Here is a 22,091-nt window from a genome sequence, read left to right on the forward strand (position 1 = left end):
TTGGGTCTCATTGACCCAACTGGTGCTGTTCTTGACTCAGCATTGGGACACGTTCCTGTGGTCAAGGGTGATCTACTGTTCTTGGCTCACTACTTCCGAGGGAGGTGCCTCGTAACTGGGAGTGGTCACTCATTGCTGGGGTTGTTACCTGGGATAGCCCTCATGGTGGTGTTCTTACCTGGGATGGTGTCTCATTGCCCTGGTTGTTACTCATTGTGGGGGGTAGGGTCGGGGTGAGGGGTGGGACAGTCCTTCATTGTCGAGAGCAGTCCATCATTTGTGGGATTGTTACCGGGGATGCTCTCTCATTACCCTCATTGCTGGGGCTGTTACCAGGGACAGCCCCTCGTTGCCAGGGCTGTTACCAGGGAAGGCCCCTCTTTGCCGGGGTTGTTACCAGGGAAGGCCCCTCTTTGCCGGGGTTGTTACCAGGGACGGCCCCTCTTTGCCGGGGTTGTTACCAGGGACGGCCCCTCTTTGCCGGGGTTGTTACCAGGGACGGCCCCTCTTTTCCGGGGCTGTTACCAGGGAAGGCCCCTCGTTGCCGGGGCTGTTACCAAGTATACTGCTTCATGCTGGAATCACTGCCTAGGTCAACCCCTCATTGCCAGAGAGACCCACACTACCATTTGCCACGTTGAAGAGAGGTTTATTGGTCTAATTGCCCAGTGACAGCTCATCCTTCTCCCCGGTGCCCCTTGGCAGGAAAGGAAGTCCCTGTTCCCTTGGGCCAGACACAGGGGCTGGTACTTGTTGCTGTGGGGAGCAATCACTATCAGGGCCATTGCAGAGCCCTGGGCCCATTCCCAAGCAGATGGGGGTGGGGGGGAAGATCCCCTTTTGTCTGTTTTCCTCCGTTACCAAGACCACCCCAGCTCCCTCCGACAGGAGTCTCTGTAAGTGGAACAGTGTTCCCGGGACCGTACCTTACATCACTGGGATATCCCCCTCCCTCTGTCACTGGGACGACCGCCCCATCTGATGGTGCCCCCGCCAGCAGGGCTACCCGCTTCGTTACCGGGACGACTGCCCTCTCTGATGGTGCCTGTGTTGCAGACCTGGACGAGCCGGTGCTGACAGTTCACCAGAGCGTGAGCGACGTCCGCGGCGAGAACTACTACCGGGAGCGCACGGTCTTTCTCCGCTGCACTGTCAGCTCCAACCCTCCCGCGCACTTCACCTGGAAACGCGACGGTCAGATAGTCATTCAGAAACAGGACCAGGGCGTCGACATCTACGAGCCGCTCTATACTCAGGTCAGTGGAGTCACCAGGTCCTGTACTCCGTGCCTGGACACGGAGTTCCCTCCAGACCCCGTCCCTCAACATTGAGCTCTCCGAACCCCAGTGCCCACCCTTAACCTTCTGTGTACAGTCTCTGCACAACCAGGTGCCTGTCCAAGGACTCTACCTTACGTTCCTGCACCACCACCTCTGGCAGCACTTTCCAGGCACCTGGGTAAAAATAAACTTTCCCCACTCATCTCCTGTGAGTGTAACCCCTCTCACTTTAAATGCATTTCCTCCAAGCACAGGTCCTCCTTGAGTGGTCCTACCCATTTATAGAACATAGAATAGTACAGCACTGTACAGGCCCTTCGGCCCACAATGTTGTGCCGACCCTTAAACCCTGCCTCCCATATAAACCCCCACCTTAAATTCCTCCATATACCTGTCTAGTAGTCTCTTAAAAGTGTATCTGCCTCCACCACTGACTCAGGCAGCGCATTCCATGCACCAACCACTCTCTGAGTGAAAAACCTTCCTCTAATATCCCCCTTGAACTTCCCTCCCCTTACCTTAAAGCCATGTCCTCTTGTATTGAGCAGTGGTGCCCTGTGAAAGAGGCGCTGGCTGTCCACTGTCTATTCCTCTTAATATCTTGTATACCTCTATCATGTCTCCTCTCATCCTCCTCCTCTCCAAAGAGTAAAGCCCTAGCTCCCTTAATTATCTTCCCTAGTTATCTTCTTGCTCCTGATGTATCTATTTTCAGAATGAGCCCTGCCTCTGGATGCAACTGTAATCCCTTATTGATAGTGCAACTCACTCCTGTCTCACCTCCCTCTCCAACTGAAACATCAAAACCCTGGAATATTAAAGTATAAAGTCTTGTCCCTCTCTCAACTGAGTCATATTCCACGTACCGATCCAGGCTATAAGTCCCTCACCCTAACCCCTTACTCCACACACTTCACCCCATTGATCTATTACCTTACTCCAGCCTGTCCTTCCTTATAGACTGACTGGCCATGACGTCCACCTTCCTTTTAATTCCTCCACTTTCTGACCTGCTGCTCTGGTTCCCATCCCCCTGCCCGACTGGTTAGCAAGCTCCTGAATAGCTCAAGTCAACCACCTGGAGAGGATATTAAGATTGAAACAGAATTAGGCCATTTGGCCCATCGAGTCTGCTCTGGCTGACCCATTTCCCTCTCAGCCACATTCTCATGCTTTCCCCCTGTAACCCTTCATGCCCTGACTAATCAAGAAGCTGTCAGCCTCTGCCCTAAATACACCCAATGACTTGGCCTCCACAAGCTGTCTGTGACAACGAATTTCACAGATTCATCACTCTCTGGCTAAAGAAATTCCTCCTCATCTCCATTCTAAATGGCCTTCCCTCTATTCTGAGGCTGTGCCCTCTCATCCCAGACTCCTCCACCATAGGTATTATCTTCTCAACATCTACTCCATCAAGGCCTTTCATCATTCAATTGGTTTCAATGAGATCCCCCCCCCCTCACTTTTCTGAATTCCAGTGAGTACGGGCCCAGAGATATCAATTGGTGCTCATATAGTAACTCTCTCATTCCCAAAATCATTCTCATGAACCTCTTCTCAACCCTCTCCAATGTCAGCACATCCTTTCTTAGATCAGGGGCCCAAAATTGCTCAGAATACTCCAAGTGAGGCCTCACCAGTGCTTTATAAAGTCTGAACATTACATCCTTGCTTTTCTATTCTAGTCCTCTCAAAATGAATGTTAACATTGCATTTGCCTTCCTCATAACCGATTCAAGCTGCAAGTTAAACTTTTGAGAATCCTGCACGAGAACTCTGCACCTTGGATTTTTGAACTTCCCCTCCATTCAGGAAATTGTCTCTGCTTTTATTTCCTCTGTCAAGGTGCATGGCCATACACTTCCCAACACTGTGTTCCATCTGCCACTTCTTTGCCCGTTCACCTAATCTGTCTGTCCATCTGTAGCCTCTCTGCTTCATCAACACTACATGCCTCTCCACTTATCTTTGTATTGCCTGCGAACTTTACCACAGAGCCATCGATTCTGTCATCCAAATCATTGACATATAACATAAAAAGAAGCAGTCCCAACACAGACCCATGTGGAACATCACCAATCACTGGCAGCCAGCTCTCACTCTTTGCCTCCTGCCAGTCAGCCAATTCTTCTAACTGTGCTGGTACCTTTCGTGTAAACCTGTTAAGCAGCCTCTTGTGTGGCACCTCATCAAAGACCTTCTGAAAATCCAAGTACACAATATCCACCAATTCTCCTTTGTCTATCCTGCTTGCTATTTCCTCAAAGAATTCCAACAGGTTTTTCAGGCAATATTTTCCCTTAAGGAAACCATGCTAACTACAGCCAATTTTACTATGTACTCCCAATACCCTGAGACCTCATTCTTAATAATTGACTCCAACATCTTCTCAACCACTGAGGTCAGACCAGCTGGCTTATAGGTTCCTTTCTTCTGCCTCTCTCCCTTCTTGAGGATTGGAATGACATTTGCAAGTTTCTAGTCTTCCGGAACAATCCCAGCATCTATTGATTCTTGAAAGATCATTACTAATACGACCACAATCACTTCAGCCACCTCTTTCAGAACCCTGGGATGTAGACCATCTGGTCCAGGTGACTTACCTGCCTTCAGATCTTTTAGTTTCCCAAGCACCTTCTCCCTAGTAATGGCAACTTCACTCACTTCTGCCCCCGACGCTCTCAAGCCTCCGGCATACTGCCACAGTGAACACTTCCACCGTGAAGACTGGTGCAAGATCCTTATCCAGTTCATCCGCCATTTCCTCATCTCTCATTACTCCCTCTCCAGCTCATTTTTCAGTGGTCCAAAATAGACTCTCGCCTCTCTTTATATACCCGAGGAAACTTTTGGTATCTTCATGGATATGTTTGACCAGCTTACCTTCATATTTTATCTTTTCCATTTTCATCCTGCCTTTAGAATAATTTCAGATGCATCTATTCTGCACCTTCAAATTGCTCCCAAAAATTCTGTTGTTATCCTGCTAGTTTCCCCTTCCAATCTATTTTGGCCAACTCCTCTCTCATGCCTCAGTAATTCCATTTACTCCATTGCAATAATGATACAGGGCAACACAGACAAAATGCTGGAGGAATTTAGCAGACCAGTGGCATCTATGGAAAAGAGTACCATCGACAGTACAGCCTGAAACATCGAGCGTACTCTTTTCCAGAGATGCTGCCTGGCCTACTGAGTTCCTCCGGCATTTTGTGTGTGTTGCTTGGATTTCCAGCAACTGTAGATTTTCTCTTGTTTGCAATAATGATACATTTGACTTTTAGCTTTCCCACCCCCTCTGCCTATCTTACCCCCTTGTCTAAGCCCTCAACAACCCTCTTACCCTTCCTCCCCTTGCCCATCACTCCAACTACCCCCACCCTCTCCCCTACCTCCCACACCTACCCAGCATTCTGCCTACCCCCTCATCTAAACCCTAACTTCCACTTCTTGCCCAACTCTTCACTTACCCCTTCGTTTACCCCTTTTCCTCATATTCATCCACCTCGCCGGGCCCTGCTCAGATTTCCCCCACTGCTTGGCCTTCCTCCCTGCCAGTACAGAGCTGCTGCACAAGTGGGGCTGTGTGTGGGTGTCCCTACTCTGACCATGGCCTGCTCTCCACAGGGTGAGACCAAAGTCCTGAAGCTGAAAGACCTGCGCCCGCGAGATTACGCCAACTTTACCTGCCTGGTGTCCGTGCGGAACGTCTGCAACATTCCTGACAAATCTGCCTCCTTCCAGCTAAAGAACACCACGGGTCAGTGCTCCCACCCACCCGCCACCCATTATACCGACTGCGCTCGGGAATGGGGAGGAGAGGGGCAGGGGCTACAGTGGGAGGGAGATCCTGGCGACATTGCCCAGGATGGAGCGTTCCAGTTCCCGGGAGAGGTGGAGGGGGCTGGGCGTGATTCCCCTGGAGCAGAGGATGCGGAGGGTGGGCTGATCAGTGTGTGTCTGTTAGGGACAGCACCTAAAGCTCTTGGGTATGGGCTTGGGGTGGGGGCTGAGAACCGCAGACCCGAGTGGGGATGGGTTTGGGGAGCACACTCCCGGACGGGATGGCGGTAGGACAGAGTCTCACAGCATTGGAGATGTTTCTGGACAAGAAATAGAATGGTGAGGATCAGGCGCTAGGAAGCAGGGTCAGTGGGGGCCGTTCTTTGTGGTCAGTATGGTCAGGATGAGCCAAGAATCTGCCTCCCAGCTAGCCCTCCATTTTTCTATCATCAAGAGTCTGCCTCATCCATCATGCATTCACCAATCTGAGTGAACAGCCTACCTCTGACATCAAACCTTTACTTACCATCAATCACCATAAATGAATGTCCATTGGCCATTGCTGTCCAGTGGATCCCCACTCTGTCTATGCCTCTCATAACCTTACACACTTCCGTCAAGTCACCTCTTACCCTCCCTCACTCCAAAGAGGAAAAACCCTAGCTTGCTCAACCTATCCTCATAAGACATGCTCTCCAATCCAGGTAGCATCCCGGTAAATCTCCTCAGCACCCGCTCTGAAATTTCCATATCAGAATCAGATTTAATATCACCGGTATATGTCATGAAACCTGTTGTTATGTGGAAGCATCATATTACAATAAATAATAAACTGTAAATTAAAGTGCATAAATTTAAAAAGTTAAATAAATAGTGAAAAAGGGGAAAAAATAGTGAGGTAGTGTTCATGGGTTTGATATCAATTCAGAAATCTGTTGAAGCTGTTCCTAAATCATCGAGTATGCGTCTTCAGATTCCTACAATCCTTCCTAAAATGAGGCGACTAGAACTGAACACAAAACTCCAAGTTGGTCCAACTAGGGTTTTATAGAGTTGCAACATTACTTGGCAGCGAATAAACTCTTCTCAGGCTTCCAGACAGGTACAGCTAGCAATTATAACCAACTTTTTGATGATAAGCTCTGCCATCTTCATCAGGGATAATGCCTGAGCACGTCTAGTCTAGTGGTATTAATACCTCCACAGTATGTCCCTCCTGACTGGCTAGTCCTTATCCAATCAGGTTTCTGCTCTCCCACCGTGTTTACAATTGAAGGAAATCAATCGGGCCCTTAATAGGGCTGACGGAAAAATCGGGAGTCTTAACAATGAGGAGGAACCTGTCACTATTGCTTGTCTTTCCTATATTTCCATGGTTTCTGGAAGGATCACTGGGATCCTGAAGAAATGCCAGAATAATACCATCCACAAACCTGTAAGGAAGTTCAAAGGTGACCTGGGATTCAGGTCAGCTGGCATTTACAGGATTCCCTGTGAATGCAGAGCAGCGTATATCAGCCAGACGGGACACAAGACAGAAACCTGCATCAAGGAGCAGAGGAGATGTATCCATTTGGGTTACCTGGAGAAATTGGTGGTAGCAGAAGCTGCATTTGCAATGGCCATAAGACTGACTTTGACAGCACAAAACTACTGTGCTGCACCAATGGCTTTTCAGACCGCCTGGTAAAGGAAGCCATAGAAATAAAACTAGAAGGCTTACAGCTCTTGAACTTGAACCCTGATTAATGAAGACCTATACACCATATGCTTTCCTAGTCATCCTACCAACTTGCGTGCCAACTTTGAGGGATCTATGGTTATGGACCTCAAGACCTCTCTGTTCTTCCGCTCCTCTAAAAATCCTACCATTAACCCTGTATCTGCCTTCAAATTTGACCTTCCATAATGAATCACTTCACACTTCTACGGATTGAGCAGTATTTGCCACTTCTCAGCCCAGCTCTGCTCTCTATCAATATCCCGTTGTAACCTATGGCACCTTCTACTCTATCCACAGCACCGACAAACTTTGTGTCATTTGCAAACCTAACACACCCTTCCACTTCCTCATTCAAATCATGTACAACACTCACAGAACAGAATCCCTGCAGAATACCACTCGTCATCGATCTCGAGGCAGAATGACAATAGACAGTAGGTGCAGGAGTAGGCCATTCGGTCCTTCTAGTCAGCACCGCCATTCACTGTGATCATACACAATCAGTACCCCGTTCCTGCCCTCTCCCCATATCCCCTGACCCCGCTATCTATAAGAGCTCTATCTAACTCTCTCTTGAATGCATCCAGAGACTTGGCCTCCACTGCCTTCTAGAGCAGAGCATTCCACACATCCACCACTCTCTGGGTGAAAAAGTTTTTCTGCATCTCTGTTCTAAATGGCCTACCCCTTATTCTTAAACTGTGGCCTCTAGTTCTGGACTCACCCATCAGCGGGAACATGCTTCCTGCCTCCAGTGTGTCCAATCCGTTAATAATCTTATATGTTTCAATCAGATCCCTTCTCATCCTTCTAAATTCCAGTATATAAAAGCCCAGTCGGTCCAATCTTTCAACATATGACAGTCCTGCCATTCCAGGAATTAACCTTGTGAACCTACGCTGCACTCCCTCAATAGCAAGAACGTCCTTCCTCAAATTTGGAGACCAAAACTGCACACAATACTCCAGGTGGGGTCTCACCAGGGCCCTGTACAGCTGCAGAAGGACCTCTTTACTCCTATACTCAATTCCTCTTGTTATAAAAGCCAGCATGCCATTAGCTTTTTTCACTGCCTGCTGTACCTGCATGCTTGCTTTCATTGACTGATATACAAGAACACCTAGATCTTGTTGTACTTCCCCTTTTCCTAACTTGACTCCATTTAGATAGTAATCTGCCTTCCTGTTCTTGCCACCAAAGTGGATAACCCCACATTTATCCACATTGAACTGCATCTGCCATACATTTGCCCACTCACCCAACCTGTCCAAGTCACCCTGCATTCTCATATCCTCCTGACATTTCACACTGCCACCCAGCTTTGTGTCATCAGCAAATTTGCTAATGTTACTTTTAATCCCTTCATCTAAATCATTAATGTATATTGTCAACAGCTGCGGTCCCAGCACCGAACCTTGCGGTACCACACTGGTCACAGCCTGCCATTCCGAAAGGGACCTGTTAATCGCTACTCTTTGTTTCCTGTCAGCCAGCCAATTTTCAATCCATGCTCTCCATTCCCTACCAGCCTCTGCCTTCTGTGGGCAAACTACTTCTGAATCTGCACAGTCCCTGGATCTCATGCCTCCTGACTTTCTGAGTGAGTTTATCATGGGGAAACTTATCAAATGTCCTACTAAAATCTATAAATCACATCCACTGCTCTACCCACATCAATGTGCTTTGAGGGGGGAGGGAGCAGAGAGTGAAATGGACAAAAAGACAAAGAGAAGGACACTGAAGGAAGGTGAGAGGTCAGGGACAGTGAGGTAGGAGTCGGGAGGTGGGAGCCAGAGTGAATAAGGTCCGGTAGAGCAGGGAGAGAGCTGGTGCCAGAGGATAGCATTGAAGGGAGGGGGGTAATGTCAAGAGGAGGGAGAGGAAGGAGGAGAGGGGAGGCAAATGTCATGGGGAAGGGGAGAGGGGAGAGGGTGAGGAGGAGGGGCTGCCCTCATTCACCACGGTGGTGGGAAGCTCTGAGTTCAGGGAGCAGAGCGATGCCCAAGTTGAGTCAGTCCTGAGTGTCACCCCTCGGGACGGACAGTGACCCCCACAGACGATCATCTCTTGGGACAGGCGGTGACTGACAAGTGGTCCTTCGACCCCCCCCCCCCCCCCAGTGCTGTCAGTGTTGGTAACCACCTCGGGAAGTTCCGTGACCCCTCGGGACGATCTGTGACCTCTTGAGAAGCTGAGGGACGGTAACCACTCAGGAGGGATGGTGGAGCCGGTATCTACCCCCACAGACAGGCAGGCTCCCTCAGCACCTCCCTCCAACGCTGTCACTGTCGTTGGCCCCTCAAGGACATGAGGTGACCCCAGTCCCTGCCCCACTGACAGGCCGTCTCCCTCAGCTCCCCCAGTGCTGTCGGTGTCGGTACCGGAGTTGCTGGTGGTTGACCCCGGCAGCGAAGTGGAGATGGAGTGCTTGGTGGTCGGCGGGGACCCTCCTCCCGTGCTCTGGTGGTCTCACTCCCCCGGCCCCATGCCGGACAACGTCCGCATCCAAGCGGGAAAACTGTGGATCCGGGACATCAGGCGAGAGCAGGCCGGACACTACAACTGCTCAGCACAGAACGGGGTCGGCAACCCTGCACGCCGGTCGGTGGAGGTGCAGGTCCGCGGTGAGTGAGAGCAGCGTATCCGCGCCGTACGCAGTGCCTTGTGGCACTCAGAACACAGAACCGTCCAGTATGCAGTCACCACTGTACACTTCCGAACTATCCCGTATGTAGTGTCCACCGTACACAGAACCGTCCAGTATGCAGTCCCCACTGTACACTTCCGAACCAGCCCGTATGTAGTGTCCACCGTACACAGAACCGTCCAGTATGCAGTCACCACTGTACACTTCCGAACCATCCGGTATGTAGTGTCCACCGTACATAGAACCGTCCAGTATGCAGTCACCACTGTACACTTCCGAACCATCCGGTATGTAGTGACAACCGTACATAGAACCGTCCAGTATGCAGTCACCACTGTACACTTCCGAACCATCCGGTATGTAGTGACAACCGTACATAGAACCGTCCAGTATGCAGTCACCACTGTACACTTCCGAACCATCCCGTATGTAGTGTCCACCGTACACAGAACCGTCCAGTATGCAGTCACCACTGTACACTTCCGAACCATCCCGTATGTAGTGTCCACCGTACGCAGAACCGTCCAGTATGCAGTCACCACTGTACACTTCCGAACCATCCCGTATGTAGTGTCCACCGTACACAGAACCGTCCAGTATGCAGTCACCACTGTACACTTCCGAACCATCCCGTATGTAGTGTCCACCGTACGCAGAACCGTCCAGTATGCAGTCACCACTGTACACTTCCGAACCATCCCGTATGTAGTGTCCACCGTACACAGAACCGTCCAGTATGCAGTCACCACTGTACACTTCCGAACCATCCCGTATGTAGTGTCCACCGTACGCAGAACCGTCCAGTATGCAGTCACCACTGTACACTTCCGAACCATCCCGCATGTAGTGTCCACCGTACACAGAACCGTCCAGTATGCAGTCACCACTGTACACTTCCGAACCATCCCGTATGTAGTGTCCACCGTACACAGAACCGTCCAGTATGCAGTCACCACTGTACACTTCCGAACCATCCCGTATGTAGTGTCCACCGTACGCAGAACCGTCCAGTATGCAGTCACCACTGTACACTTCCGAACCATCCGGTATGTAGTGTCCACCGTACACAGAACCGTCCAGTATGCAGTCACCACTGTACACTTCCGAACCATCCGGTATGTAGTGTCCACCGTACACAGAACCGTCCAGTATGCAGTCACCACTGTACACTTCCGAACCATCCGGTATGTAGTGTCCACCGTACACAGAACCGTCCGATACACGGTCCTACCGTAGATCGAACTGGTACACTGCACTGTCCCACCTCGCTGAATACACTCAGCAGTCACTCGGTCCTTGCTTGTCCGCAGCCCTGTGGAACGGCCGGTTCTGGATCACCCCTGACCCGTTCCATGACGATGAAAAGATCCACCTGGACCGGGAGGTGAAGGTGTCCTGTCAGGTGGAGGCGGTGCCGCAGGAGGAGCTGACCTACCGCTGGCTGAAGAACGGTCGCACCCTGCGGCCCAGCAGTCGTATTATCATCTCCCGCAATGACCAGGAGTTCCCGCCCGGAGTCACCAGCCTGGACATCATCAGCATGCGCTTCTCCGACTCGGCCACCTACACGTGCGTGGCCTCCCTCCGAGGCTCGGCGGTCCCCGAGGTCAGCATCGACGTCAACATCTCCACCAGCCTGGGTGAGCACTCCCCGACGCACCCACACACCGGCTGACACACCCCGCAGTGCAGCCGTTCCCCAGGGCAGCAATGATGTCAACGCCGCCATTAACCTGGGTGAGCACACTCCACGGCTCGGCCGTTCCCGAGTCAGCGTCGGCGTTAAAACCTCCACCAGCCTGGGTGAACAGCGCTCCGCGATTCATGACAGGCCGGCACCGACATTAACATCTCCTCTCGTCCGAGGGAGATCGTTCTGCACTCCCCAGCTCAGCCACATATTCCAGTCACAGTGACACATGCCCCAACTCACCGACACACTGACCCACGCCCTGTCCCACTGACACTCACCGCAGTCTTAAGGCGACGGGGAGAGATTTAATAGGAACTTTAAGAGGTAACACGAGGAAATCTGCAGATGCTGGAAATTCAAACAGCAACACACACAAAATGCTGGTGGAACACAGCAGGCCGGGCAGCATCTATAGGGAGAAGCGCTGTCGACGTTTCAGGCCGAGACCCTTCGTCAGGACTAACCGAAAGGAAAGATAGTAAGAGGATATTTAAGAGGCAAGTTTATTTTTGCCGAGAAGGAGCTGTGTGTGGAAAGAGCTGCCAGAGGTAGTGGTTGAGGTGGGTAAAAAAAATAATTTAAAAGACAATTGGACCAGGTCCATGGACAGGAGAGGTGTAGGGATTAAACAAAGGAACTGAGACTGGCTTGACTGGGGTATGTACTTGATGAGCTGAAAGGCCTGGTTCTGTTCTGTGTGACTTTATGACTCTCTCCATCCTCCCTCTCCTACTTTCCCACCTCTCCCAACTTCCCCCCTTCATCACCACCCCAAAACCCCATCTACCCCTCCCCACCTCCTCTAACCCTACTCTCCCTCTCCCCCTTCCCGTCCCCGCCCAGAGCCCCCTGTGCTGGAGGTGGTGCAGCCTGTGGTGGAGGTGATCGAGGGCTCCGCAGCGGAGTTGCGTTGCGAGGTGAGCGGGAAGCCGAAGCCGGTGGTGCTGTGGTCCCGGATGGACAAGGACAAGGAGCGGAGCCTCCCGGCAGGATCACAAGAGTGGCAGTCCTTCGACGGGATACTGCGACTGGACAATGTCAGCCGGGACCAGAGTGGGACGTATCGCTGTCGGACCGGAGTATACAACACACTGAACGTCCGCGCCCGCGAGGGGAGCATCCACTTCAACGTACTCTGTGAGTTGGGGAGGGGGGTGGCAGCGGGAGTGAGTGTGTACCTTGTGCTGTGTGCGTGGGGGGAGCAGAGGGAGGGCTGTGTGAGTAATGACAAAGGCTGGGGAAGCAAGAGTTTGAGATCGTGCGGACACTTGCTGGACAGGTGGACAGATGGGAGAGGGACAGGGTGAGAGGAGAGTGGTGGGCTGTAGGTAGGGTTTGAAAGAAGAGAGGGTTAGGTGTGTCTTGAGGATGAGATGTTAAGGAGGGACAGGGAGAGAGGAAAATGGGGTTGAGAGGGTCAATAAATTAACCATGATGGAATGACGGTACAGACTAGGCAGGCCGAAAGGTCTAATTCTGCTCCTGTGTCTGGTGAGTGAGAAGGGGAAATGGAGGGAGGGAGATGTGGGCGAGAGGATCAGTGTTTGGGGAGGGTTGTGGGCATGGGTTAAGTCCATCCGATGGGCCGATTGGGGAACACGCACTAACCGATCTCCCCCGCTCCCCCATCCTGCCACACACAGATCCCCTGACGGTGGAGCCGGAGTTTGCGGATGTGCGGCAGAGGCTGGGCCGCGGGGTCACGCTGACCTGTCGGGTGGTCAGCGGGAACCCGATGAAGGTGACGTCGGCCGAGTGGACGCTGGGCGAGGCCCCCCTGGAGAGGCTGGAGCTCGAGACCCCCGACCGCTCCGAGCTGAAGCTGCCCCCTCTGCGGCCGGGCATGTACGGGGTGTACCGGTGCCGGATGACCAATGCTGTGGGAGTGCAGACCTGTCTCTTCAACCTCACTGGTGAGGAGGGGTAGGGAATGCAAGGAGAGAGGGATGTACCTACAGGTCATTAGCTGCAGGTTACTTTTGGGCAGTCTCCTTCCCTCTGTGCCTGGGGTGCTGTCCATGGTACAGGCCTCTGTCCACTCAATCTCTGCCCCATGGGCTGAGGACTGGGGCCCGGCCCACTTGTTCTCTGTCCCCACAGGGTGGGTTCTGGTCCCCTGCCCACTCACTCTGTATCCAGGAAATAAGGGTAGGGCCTGTACCGGGGTCTGGGCCACTGACCACTTACTCTCTGTACAGGGGGTGGGGGGTCTATATCAGGGTCTGGACATTTGCCCACTCACTGTCTTACCCAGAGGGGTGGTGTCTGTCCCCAGGGGTGGAATCCATACCGAGGTCTGGACCCTTCCAGGGGGGTGGTGTCTCCAGAGGGTGGGGTCTATACTGGGGACCGGGCCCTTGCCCACTCACTGTCTTACCCAGGGGGGTGGTGTCTGTCCCCAGGGGCTGGGGTCTATACTGGGGTCTGGGCCCTTGCCCACTCACTGTCTGTCCCCAGGGGGTGGTGTCTGTCCCCAGGGGCTAGGGTCTATACTGGGGTCAGGGCCTTTGCCCACTCACTGTCTTACCCAGGGGGGTGGTGTCTGTCCCCAGGGGGTGGAGTCTATACCGGGGTCTGGGCCCTTGCCCACTCACTGTCTTACCCAGGGGGGTGGTGTCTGTCCCCAGGGGCTGGGGTCTATACCGGGGTCAGGGCCCTTGCCCACTCACTGTCTTACCCAGGGGGGTGGTGTCTGTCCCCAGGGGGTGGAGTCTATACCGGGGTCTGGGCCCTTGCCCACTCACTGTCTTACCCAGGGGGGTGGTGTCTGTCCCCAGGGGCTGGGGTCTATACCGGGGTCAGGGCCCTTGCCAACTCACTGTCTTACCCAGGGGGGTGGTGTCTGTCCCCAGGGGGTGGAGTCTATACCGGGGTCTGGGCCCTTGCCCACTCACTGTCTTACCCAGGGGGGTGGTGTCTGTCCCCAGGGGCTGGGGTCTATACCGGGGTCAGGGCCCTTGCCAACTCACTGTCTTACCCAGGGGGGTGGTGTCTGTCCCCAGGGGGTGGAGTCTATACCGGGGTCTGGGCCCTTGCCCACTCACTGTCTTACCCAGGGGGGTGGTGTCTGTCCCCAGGGGCTGGGGTCTACACCATGGTCTGGGCCCTTACCCACTCACTCTTCTCTCTGTGAAGGACGAGCCTACGAGCCGGAGTTTTATTTCGACACCCCAAGCCCGGTGCGGATCCAGCATCCCAACCTGTACACCTTCCTCCTGCAGTGGACGCAGCGGCTTCCCAACGCAGTCGGGGACGTCCTGAGGTATCAGCTGGATGCCCAGGAAGAGGTGAGCCCCACGGTGGGATGGGTGGGGCAGGTGAGAGGGTGTGAGAAAGCTGTTGGAGAGGTTCATGTAACCTGAGAGATGGACAGATGACAGGCGCGCCTGGACGGGACAAACCTCCTGTGCAGATTGAACGTGGGTGTGGAGGTGACGCTTTCCATTGTGGAGTTCCATGCACAGTCTGGGAGAACTCGGTCTTGACCAGAACTTGGTACTGGGAGTGAGATCCTACTTCAGAATCAGGTTTACTCTTGTTGCGCTATATCAGAAGATTTGTTCTTTTGTGGCAGCACTGCAAAGTGGGTTGCTGTTGTAGTCTGGAGGACTGACTCTCAGACACCTCCTTCTACTGACCCCTTGAAAAAGGACCCCACTCCAGGCCATCAGAAAACTCTCTTTGTCGCCATCACCAAGCTCATCAACTCTGGAGAACTCCCATTCACTGCCACCAAACTCAGTTCCCTTACCCTGCATCGCTTGTTTCTACCCCTTACCCAAGATCCACAAACCTGACTGTCTGGGTAGGCTCATTGTCTCTGCCTGCACCTGCCTCACTGAACTCGTGTTTGCAGACCTCAGCTCCATTCTATCTCCCTTGCTTCAGTCCCTTCCCGCCTGCAACTGTGACACTTCAAATGCTCTCAATGTCCTAGGTAACTTTGTCCCCTCATCCTGACACCTCATTTTACCATGGAGGTCCAGTCCCTATACAATTCTGTCCCCCGTCAAGGCTGCTTTCTTGACAACAGACCTGACAATTCCCCTCCTCTATCTGGCAAAACTGGTCCTCACCCTCAAAGGGCCGGTCCTGGATGGTGAGGGTCCTGTCTTGTTTAGGACAAGTCAAGGATACTAGTTAAGACAATAAGATCAAGGAACAGAATGCCCTTCCCTTGGACAACATCGGTGGCGTGGAGAGGGGAGACTTGCAGCTTGGGCAACTGCTGGTCTTCCATTAAAAAAAACCTTGCCCAGGCTTGCCTGGAAACTTTCCAAGGTGCAAATCCATGGTCTTTCGAGACTAACGGAGCCCTATACTACACATAGGAAAAGAATTAGGCCTTTTGGCCCATCGAGTCTACTCAGCCATTTCCTCATGGCTGATCCATTTTCCCTCTCAGCCCCCATTTCCTGCCACCTTCTCATATCCCTTCATGCCCTGACCAATCAATAATCTATCACCCTCTGCCTTAAATATACGTAAAGACTTGGCCTCCACAACCTCCTGCTTGCGTACTTCCTGGTATCAGTGTCGCCTCTGGTGACCAGTCCAATGACAGTGGTGTTGTCTGCAAACATTATCAGTTTAACTGATGGATCACTGGAGATTGGCGTATGGAGAAAATAAGAGAGCTGAGTGAAATCAGCTCTGTGGTGCACCAGTGCTGAGTGAGCGGGATGTGGAGATGTGATTGCCTGGTCTCGCATACTGCCTCCTGTCAGAGATGAAGTTTGTGATCCACCTGCAGGTGGGACCAGGTATGTCAGGTCTGGAGAGTTTCTCTTCCAGAAGCTCAGGGATGATGGTATTGAAGGCTGAACTGAAATTGACAAAGAGAATCCTGACATATGTACCATGGGAGCCAAGGTGTTGTAGTATGAAAGTCCAGACTGATGCAAAGTGCATCGCCTACAGATCTGTTGGGTTTGTAGGTGAACTGTGGCAGATCTAGAAAATTATTAGGGCTAGTTAGGACAGCTTTTGTGTGTGGGCCCCGCGTGGGGGGGGGGGGGGGCGTGGCACTGGGCTCTGCGCGGGAGGGAAGAGGCACTGTTCTGGGCCCCCGCTCACTGCTCTCGTGTTCCTGGTGTCGACAGGGATCGCCCAGCGCGTGGCTGAAGCCGAGCATGATCACCGTCAACAAGAGCATCGAAGTGGGCTCCCTCCTCACCTACACTCTGGGCAACCTCCGGATCCCTCGCTCTTATCGGGTCCACCTCACCCCCATCACCAGCTACGGGCCAGGCGACACAGCCAGCCGCACCATCCTCTACACCAACCGTTAGTGTGCCGGCCATACCAGGCGCGAGGAGTGGCGGTGACGCGGCAGGGAGAGGGGCAAGGGGTGGGGAGAGTGGTAGAGGGTATGGAGGAGATTGCAAAGGGTGCAGGGAGAGGAGGAAGTCTGTACCTGTTCTCCTAAGTAATAAGTATACCGCTTTGGATACTGTTGGTGGGGGGGGGGGGGGAGATGTCAACCTACCAAGGGGAAGCGGGGAAGCTGCAGTGACCAGGTCTCTGGCACTGAGTCTGCCTCCGTGGCTCAGAAGGGAGAAGTGCAGTAGTGAACGGGGATTCCATAGTTGCAGGAGCAGACAGCTGATTCTGTGGACGCGATAAAGACACCCGGATGCTAGGTTGCCTCCCAGGAACCAGGGTCAGGGATAACTCAGACTGGGTCCACAGCTTTCTAAAGGGGGAAGGGTGAACCGCCATAAGTCGTGGCAGATATTAGCGCCAACAGTATACATGGGAAAAGGAAGGAGGTCCTGAAGAAAGAATATAGAGAGTTGGGTAGGAACCTGCAAAGCAGGATTGGTGCCTTTGCCACGTGCCACTGAAGGCAAGAACAGGTTGATTTAGCAGATGAACGTGTGACTAGGAAACTGGTGGAAGTGGACAGGGCTTCAGATTTCTGGATCACTGGTATCTCTTCTGAGCAAGGAACGACCTGTACATGAACCTAAGGGGGACCGATATCCTTGCGGCAGATTTGCTAGAGCTGTTGCGGAGGGCTTAAACTAATTTGGTAAGGGGATGGGAACAAGTGATTGGACTGAGGGTGGGGCAGCCAGGTGCAGGGTGCAGTGGGACTGTCAGGAAGAGTAGATAGGTCAGTGGGATGAGGTGCAGAGTAACAATGGGGCCAAAATCGAAAAGGGTAACAAATCTAAGCTGAAAGTGTTGTACTTGAATACACGCAGAATAAGGTCGATGATCTTGGAGCACAGTTAGAGATTGGCTGATATGATATTGTGGGCATCGCTGAAACATGCTGAAAGAAGATCATAGTTGGGAACTTAACATCCAAGTATACACATTGTATCAAAAGGACAAGCAGGTAAGCACAGGGAGTGATGTAGCTCTATTGGTAAAAAATGAAATCAAATCTTTAGGAAGAGTTGATATTGTATTAGAAGATGTGGAACCCTTATGAGTAGAGTTAATGCAGGGGTAAAAAGACTGACGGGAGTTATATTCAGACTTCCAAATAGCAGCCAGGATGTGGGATACAAAAGCAAAAAAGACATGTAAAAAGAGCAGTGTTGTGAATAATCATGGGGGATTTCAATATGCAAGTAGATTGGGAAAATTAGGTGGTGCTGGATCTCAAGAGTGGGAATTTATAGAATGCCCATGAGATGGCTTTTCAAAGCAGCTTGTGGTTCAGTCCACCAGAGGGATGGCAATTCTGTATTGGGTGTGATGTAATGACCCAGATTTGATTAGGGAGCTTAAGGTAAAGGAACCCTTAGGAGACAGTGATCATAATATGATAGAATTCACCCTGCTGTTTAAGGAGGAGAAGCTATAAACCAGATGTATCAGTATTACAGTGGGGTAAAGGGAATTACAGAGGCATGAGAGAGGAGCTGTCATGAGAGTATGAGAGTTGATTGGAAGGGGACGTTAGCAGGGATGACAGCAGAACATCACTGGAGTTTCTGTGAATAACCCGGAAGGTGTGGGTATAATACATCCCAAAGTACTCTAAAGGGAAGATGAGGGAACTGTGATTAACAAGGGATGACAAAGTCAGCTTAAAAGCAAAAGGCATATAATAAAGCAAAAATTAGTCGGAAGTTAGTGGATTGGAGCCTTTCTAAAAAAAAAGAGGCAACTAAGAAGTCAGAGAGAATAGATGAAATATGAATGTAAGCTAGCCAATAATATAAAGGAGGATACAGAAAGACTTTTCAGATATAAGAGTAAAATAGAGATGAGAATGTATTTTGGACCATTGGAGAGGTAGTACTGGGAGACAAAGAGATGATGGATGAACTTAATAAGTATTTTGTGTTAGTATTCAGTGTGTAAGACACAACATAATGCCAGAAAGGGGCAGGAGTGAGTGTCCTTGCTATCCCTAAAGAGAAGGTGTATGAGAAGCTCAAAAATTCTGAAGGTAGATAACTCACTTGAACCAGATTGCACCCCAGGGCTCTGAAAGAGGTGGCTAAAGGGATTGTGAAGGCATTAGTAATGATCTTTCAAGAATCACTAGATTCTGGAATGTTTCTGGGGGACTGAAATATCACTCTTTAAGAATGGAGGGAGGCAGAAGAAAGGAAATTACAGGCCAGTTAGCCTAATTTTTGTGACAATAGACAATAGATGCAGAAGTAGACCATTCGGCCCCTCGAGTCTGCACCACCATTCTGAGATCATGGCTGATCATTCACTATCAATACCCAGTCCCTGCCTTGTCCCCATATCCCTTGATTCCCCTATCCATCAGATATCTATCCAGCTCCTTCTTGAAAGCATCCAGAGAATTGGCCTCCACCGTCTTCTGAGGCAGTGCATTCCACACCTCCACAACTCTCTGGGAGAAGAAGCTCTTCCTCAACTCTGTTTTAAATAACTGACCTCTTATTCTCAATCCATGCCCTCTGGTACTGGACTCTCCCAACATCTGGAACATATTTCCTGCCTCATTCCTATCAAATCCTTTAATTATCTTAAACGTTTCAATCAGATCCCCTCTCAATCTCCTCAATTCCAGCGTGTACAAGCCCAATCTCTCCAATCTCTCTGCGTAAGACAGCCCTGCCATCCCAGGAATCAACCTAGTGAATCTACGCTGCACTTCCTCAATTGCCAGAATGTCCTTCCTTAAACCTGGAGACCAAAACTGTACACAATATTCCAGGTGTGGTCTCACCAGGGCCCTGTACAAATGCAAAAGAACATCCTTGCTCTTGTATTCAATTCCCCTTGTAACAAAGGCCAACATTCCATTTGCCCTCTTCACTGCCTGTTGCACTTGCTCATTCACCTTCATTTACTGGTGAACTAGGACTCCTAGGTCTCTTTGCATTTCTCCCTTACCTAACTCGTCACCGTTCAGACAATACTCTGCCCTCTTGTTCCAGCTTCCAAAGTGGATAACTTCACATTTATTCACATGAATGACATCTGCCAAGTATCTGCCCACTCACTCAGCCTATCCAAGTCTCCCTGTATTCTCCTAACGTCCTCTTCGCATGTCACACTGCCACCCAGTTTAGTATCGTCAGCAAACTTGCTGATATAGTTTTCAATGCCCTCATCTAAATCATTGACATAAATCGTAAAGAGCTGTGGTCCCAATACAGAGCCCTGTGGTACCCCACTAGTCACCTCCAGCCAGTCTGAGAAACACCCATTCACTGCTACCCTTTGCTTTCTATCTGCCAACCAGTTTTCTATCCATGTTGAAACCCTGCCCCCAATGAGCCATGAGCTCTGATTTTACTCACCAATCTCCTATGTGGCACCTTATCGAATGCCTTCTGAAAATCTAGGTACACAACATCTACTGGCTTACCCTCATCTAACATCCTTGTTACACCCTCAAAAAACTCCAACAGATTAGTCAAGCATGATTTGCCCTGGGTAAATCCATGCTGGCTCGGCCTAATCCTATTTCTGCCATCTAGATGTGCCACTATTTCGTCCTTAATAATGGACTCAAGCATCTTCCCCACGACTGACGTTAGGCTAACAGGGCGATAGTTCTCCGTTTTCTCCTTCCCTCCCTTCTTGAAAAGTGGGACAACATTAGCCACTCTCCAATCTTCAGGAACTGATCCTGAATCTAAGGAACATTGGAAAATGATTACCAATGCATCCGCAATTTCCTGAGCCACCTCTTTTAGAACCCTCGGATGCAGACCATCTGGACCCAGGGATTTATTAGCCTTCAGTCCTACCAGTCTACTCATCACAGTATCTTTCCTAATGTCAATCTGTCTCAATTCCTCTGATATCTTATGACCCTGGCCCATCCATACATCTGGGAGATTGCTTGTGTCCTCCCTGGTGAAGACAGATCTAAAGTATGCATTAAATTCTGTTGCCATTTCCCTGTTTCCCATAACAATTTCTCCCAATTCATTCTTCAAGGGGCCAACATTGTTCTTAACTATCTTCTTTCTCTTCACATAGCTAAAAAAGCTTTTGCTATCCCCTTTTATATTCCTGGCTAGACTGAGCTCATACCTGATTTTTTCTCTCCGTATTGCTTTTTTAGTTAAGATCTGCTGTTCCTTAAAACTTTCCCAATCATCTGTATTCCCACTCATCTTAGCCCTGTCATACTTCTTTTTCTTTAATGCTATACAATCTCTGACTTCCTTTGTCAACCACTGTGGCCCCTTCCCCCTCTTTGAATCCTCCCTTCTCATTGGAATGAACTGCATTTGCATCTTTTGTATTATGCCCAAGAATATCTGCCACTGCTGATCCACTGTCTTTCCTGCTAGGGCATCCGCCCATTTAACTTTGGCCAGCTCTTCCCTCATGGCTCCGTAGTCTCCTTTATTTAATTGCAACACTGACACCTCTGATCTGCCCCTATCCCTCTCAAATTGTAGATAAAAACTTATCATGTTATGATCACTACTTCCTAATGGCTCCTTTACTTCAAGATCACTTATCAATTCCTGTTCATTACACATCACCAAGTCCAAAATAGCCTCGTTCCTGGTTGGCTCAAGCACAAGCTGTTCCAAAAATACATCCCTTAGACACTCCACAAACTCCCTATCCTGGGGTCCAGCACCTACCTGATTCTCCCAGTCCACCTGCATGTTCAAATCTCCCATAATGACTGCATTACCTTTAGCACATGCCAACGTTAACTCCCTAATCAACTTGTACCCAATATCCACGCTACTGTTTGGGGGCCTGTACACAACACCCATTAGGGTCTTTTTACCCTTACTGTTCCTCAGCTCAATCCACACAGACTCTACTTCCCCTGTTCCCAAGTCACCTCTTGCTAAGAACTGAATCTCATTCCTCACCAACAGGGCCACCCCACCCCCTCTTCCCATATTTCTGTCTCTACGATAGCACGTATACCCTGGTACACTCAATTCCCAGGCCTGATCCCCTTGCAGCCATGTCTCCGTTATCCCAACAATATCGTAGTTCCCCATTTTCATCTGAGCTTCAAGCTCATCTGTCTTATTTCTGACACTACGCGCATTCAAGTATAGAATTCTTAGCCCATTCCTCCTCTCTTTGCATAAAACACTGTCTACTGTACCTAACCCAGCTCCTTGAACTTCCATCGGGCAAATTGCACCCTGAATTTTGATGACCTTCTCAAGATCACCCAAACCTTGTACACATTTAACCCCATGCACCTTCTGACCAACCCTCTGGATCTGGATCCCTGCCCCCTGCACATCTAGTTTAAACCCCTCCGAGCAGCACTGGCAAATACTCCTGCAAGAATGTTAGTACCCCTCCGGTTCAGATGTAGACCATCCCTTCGAAACAGATCCCAATGTCCCTGGAACAAAGACCAATTATCCAAAAACCTGAACCCTTCCTTCCTGCACCATGCTCTCAGCCTCGTATTAATGTGCATAATCATTCTATTCTTCACCTCACTCGCACGTGGCACAGGTAGCAATCCCGAGATTGTCACCCTGGAGGTCCTGCTTTTCAGCTTCACTCCTAACT

At 50.7% G+C, this 22,091-nt stretch overlaps 1 protein-coding gene across 4 annotated transcripts in view; it reads left to right on the forward strand.

Moving 5' to 3' along the window:
- The window catches only part of LOC132401161 (MAM domain-containing glycosylphosphatidylinositol anchor protein 1-like), a 49,319-nt gene that overhangs the window by 14,811 nt on the left and 12,417 nt on the right, over nt 1-22,091 (forward strand). For all 4 annotated transcript variants that reach the window (XR_009514505.1, XM_059983073.1, XM_059983074.1 and 1 more), the window contains exons 4-11: nt 1,057-1,256; nt 4,911-5,043; nt 9,144-9,413; nt 10,747-11,076; nt 11,973-12,266; nt 12,773-13,042; nt 14,265-14,416; nt 16,232-16,415. Coding sequence is in view for 3 of the 4 variants with exons in the window: in XM_059983073.1 (XP_059839056.1) it covers nt 1,057-1,256; nt 4,911-5,043; nt 9,144-9,413; nt 10,747-11,076; nt 11,973-12,266; nt 12,773-13,042; nt 14,265-14,416; nt 16,232-16,415 (1,833 nt within the window). In the remaining variant the exon portion in view is untranslated. The remainder of the gene's footprint in view (nt 1-1,056; nt 1,257-4,910; nt 5,044-9,143; nt 9,414-10,746; nt 11,077-11,972; nt 12,267-12,772; nt 13,043-14,264; nt 14,417-16,231; nt 16,416-22,091) is intronic.

Source organism: Hypanus sabinus, chromosome 10, assembly GCF_030144855.1.
Source record: "Hypanus sabinus isolate sHypSab1 chromosome 10, sHypSab1.hap1, whole genome shotgun sequence".
Classification (NCBI taxonomy): Eukaryota; Metazoa; Chordata; class Chondrichthyes; order Myliobatiformes; family Dasyatidae; genus Hypanus; species Hypanus sabinus.